Source organism: Pyxicephalus adspersus, unplaced genomic scaffold (assembly GCF_032062135.1).
Source record: "Pyxicephalus adspersus unplaced genomic scaffold, UCB_Pads_2.0 Sca3776, whole genome shotgun sequence".
In the NCBI taxonomy this organism is placed as follows: Eukaryota; Metazoa; Chordata; class Amphibia; order Anura; family Pyxicephalidae; genus Pyxicephalus; species Pyxicephalus adspersus.
Window position 1 is genome coordinate 1 of NW_027320781.1, and position 2690 is coordinate 2690.

Below are 2690 nucleotides of genomic sequence, written 5' to 3' on the forward strand. Positions count from 1 at the left end.
TAGGTCACCTTCAAAAACAAGTTTCTCCTACTTTCTGCTATAGGTGCACATTGTTCTGTATTGTACATACCGTATTTTTTTTTTTTTTTTTTTTTTTTTTGTGGGCGGGCACAAGTGCCGCACGCTGGGACACAGGAACACAGAGGAGGACACTGGCTGCGGGGACCGGCGGGGATACAGGTAAGTAAAAAAATATGCATTCGGACCATAAGACGCACCCTGATTTTCCCCCCACTTTAGGGGGAAAAAAAGTGCGTCTTATGGTCCGAAAAATACGGTAACTCAGTAAACAGATTCATCTTGAAATAAAATACCAAGCTGGGGTACCTTGTCTATGGCACTCTGCGAGGTTCCCAATGTCGTCCTGATGGAAATACTCGTAACACGACGTTCCTAATAGTTCTTGCGGTAAATACCCTAAGATGGCGGTTGCCCTGTTAAGATAAATAAACAAAGAGAACCGGTTAGCATGATGTTATTCTCCCAGTTATGGTGCAGGGCATTACCAGCTCGATACCATTTATAGATCCATTTCCCCAAATGGCTTGCCCTGTCTGGAAAACAACATGTCTGCTGCACACAGACATGATATAAAAGTTGGCATATTGGCAGTCAAATTCAGAGGTCATTCTTCCTTCTACTCCACCATTCCCACAATGACTTGGTGGCAACACACACACACACGGAGTTGCATCCAGGGGTGCAAGGTCTAAAAAGTTTATTTATTTTCTTTGCAAAATGCAAAGCTAATTGCAGTGAGCAATGCAAGAGCACGACTTGTAATCAGAAACAGTTGTGACCCCATACAATGAAGTTTCCAAACAAGGATCTATATGGCAGGATCATCACATAATATTTTACTGAAAGCTGTAACTTTAAACAGGTTAAAAAACTTGGCATGTACAGGAACATGTTAAAGATTCTATGAGAAATCGGGCTTAAAATTTAACATGCAAAAGCCCACTTTAAAAAGCAACATTTCAGTGTTTAAAGGTGTCCACAAGCATCAAATAAATTTCTCACCTTTGATCTACAAATACAAACTTCCCGTCAATGGCGTGCCGCGAGACGTACTCTGTGGATTTGACTCGGATCTCGCCATTAGCAGGCTGTGGTACTATGTGCGGGTGTAAACGACCAATGGCCACAAGGCAGCTAAGGTTGCAGCCCTCGCTATCCGGCTCGTTATCTTCGTCCAATCCCATCTTCGTGGGCGGCCAACTCTTTAGGTATCCAGTGCTGTGTATAGTGCAAAAACTTTTCCTGTCCCCTGCAAAGACAAACTTGGTTATGGACATCTAAAGGTCATGAGAGCTAGAGACCGGCTTACAGGAACATGACAAACCTTTCTTTTTGGAACAGTTGGAAGGGAAATCTTTGTCTTCTACTTTTACTGAAGGTCGGTTGCATTTCATCCTGCAGAAAAAAGATCGCCGGGCTCCAGAACACAGCCGCGATGGTCCAGGGGTGATGTCAGTCTTTACAGGGAGCCCCGCTGCAAAGAATCAGGCACGGCACATTAAAAAGATTTAACTTTTAGAAATCATCAGGTTCAATCGAGATATTTAAAAAGCTTCTTTAAATTTAGTGTTTAATGGAAAATGATATTATATCAGCATAGGAATGTGCGAAATGCTTCTCCAAATAAGTTACATTAAAGCTGAACTTCAGCGTCACTCATCTATATTCACTCCAATGGTGCCTGCACATCCAATCTACATAATATTATCATAATTCACTGCGATAAGTTCCTTCTACCACATCCAAATCTCCGCAGGGAAATTACAGAAATGGTATGGAATTTAGCTGTGCAAACAAATATCAGACCCCAAACTAGGACATACTTTTTGCATCGATGAGCCTCTCCCGGGGAGCCGTATCTGAAGACGACAGCTGCTCCTTCACTTTGGCAATGTCTTTTGGATGGAGATAATCGAACAAGCTTTGTCCAATAAGATCATTCTGAAATACAAAACAGACACCAGGGATCATTGTGATTTTCCCAAAATACAGATCCATTTGTTCCATGTTGTAGAATCAAGGCTTTGCAGGTTACAGCTGCCATTTTCAATGGTACAGAAAGCTCTGGTTGGTTGTAAATTATGCCAGACATTAAAAGTGCAGCATTGGCTAAAACATTCCTCGAAGTGTTTAGGTTTTTACTGATAGTATTACCATAGCTGACCAATAGGGGGCTCCAAAGACAGGACATTTTGTAGCATTCAGTGATTATTATTCTAACACAATTAATACTCATTGGATAACAAGTATAATATATTTACTGCAACTTCTAACATTGAAGGCTTTATAAACATGGCCCCTTAGGTTATCCTTCAGTTTTAAGTCATTATACAGGACAGCAATTCCCAAACTAGTCCTCACGTTCCAGAAGCATTTCCTGTTTTCTGGTAGGATTACCTGTAGAGGTGGAGCTGCTAGGATCTCTGGAAAGCACAGACGCTTTATGTGAACATAAACAGAACATAAAATAATGGTGATACGTGCTGTTAGATACCAAAACCTCAGACCCATCACTGCACTTTAAACCGGTACATTGGCCCCCGGTGGATCCCTTTATCATGGCAAGAGAAGGGCACTAAACTAATAAAAGGAATGGAGGAGCTCAGCTATGAGGAGAGATTAGCTGAACTGAATCTATTCTCCCTTGAGAAGAGACGTATAAGGGGGGA

At 41.7% G+C, this 2690-nt stretch overlaps 1 protein-coding gene across 1 annotated transcript; it reads right to left on the reverse strand.

The window, feature by feature from the left end:
• Window positions 1-112: 112 nt before the first annotated feature.
• On the reverse strand, window positions 113-2630 carry LOC140321430 (basic helix-loop-helix ARNT-like protein 1). The gene is made up of 4 exons (XM_072398189.1): window positions 1845-2630; window positions 1346-1495; window positions 1024-1270; window positions 113-434 (listed from the first exon to the last, which is right to left on the reverse strand). The coding sequence occupies exons 1-4, from the start codon at window positions 2026-2028 to the stop codon at window positions 296-298; spliced, it is 720 nt and encodes a 239-aa protein (XP_072254290.1). The 5' UTR covers window positions 2029-2630; the 3' UTR covers window positions 113-295.
• Between the last annotated feature and the right edge of the window lie 60 nt (window positions 2631-2690).

Excerpts from the sequence above, each read along its gene's own strand:
- LOC140321430 (XM_072398189.1), bottom strand. The coding sequence starts at position 2,028 with ATGGAACAAATGGATCTGTATTTTGGGAAAATCACAATGATCCCTGGT. Across the intron at positions 1,496-1,844 it reads GAGGCTCATCGATGCAAAAA|CGGGGCTCCCTGTAAAGACT; the intron begins GTATGTCCTAGT and ends GATTCTTTGCAG. Across the intron at positions 435-1,023 it reads TTTGTATTTGTAGATCAAAG|GGCAACCGCCATCTTAGGGT; the intron begins GTGAGAAATTTA and ends TTATCTTAACAG.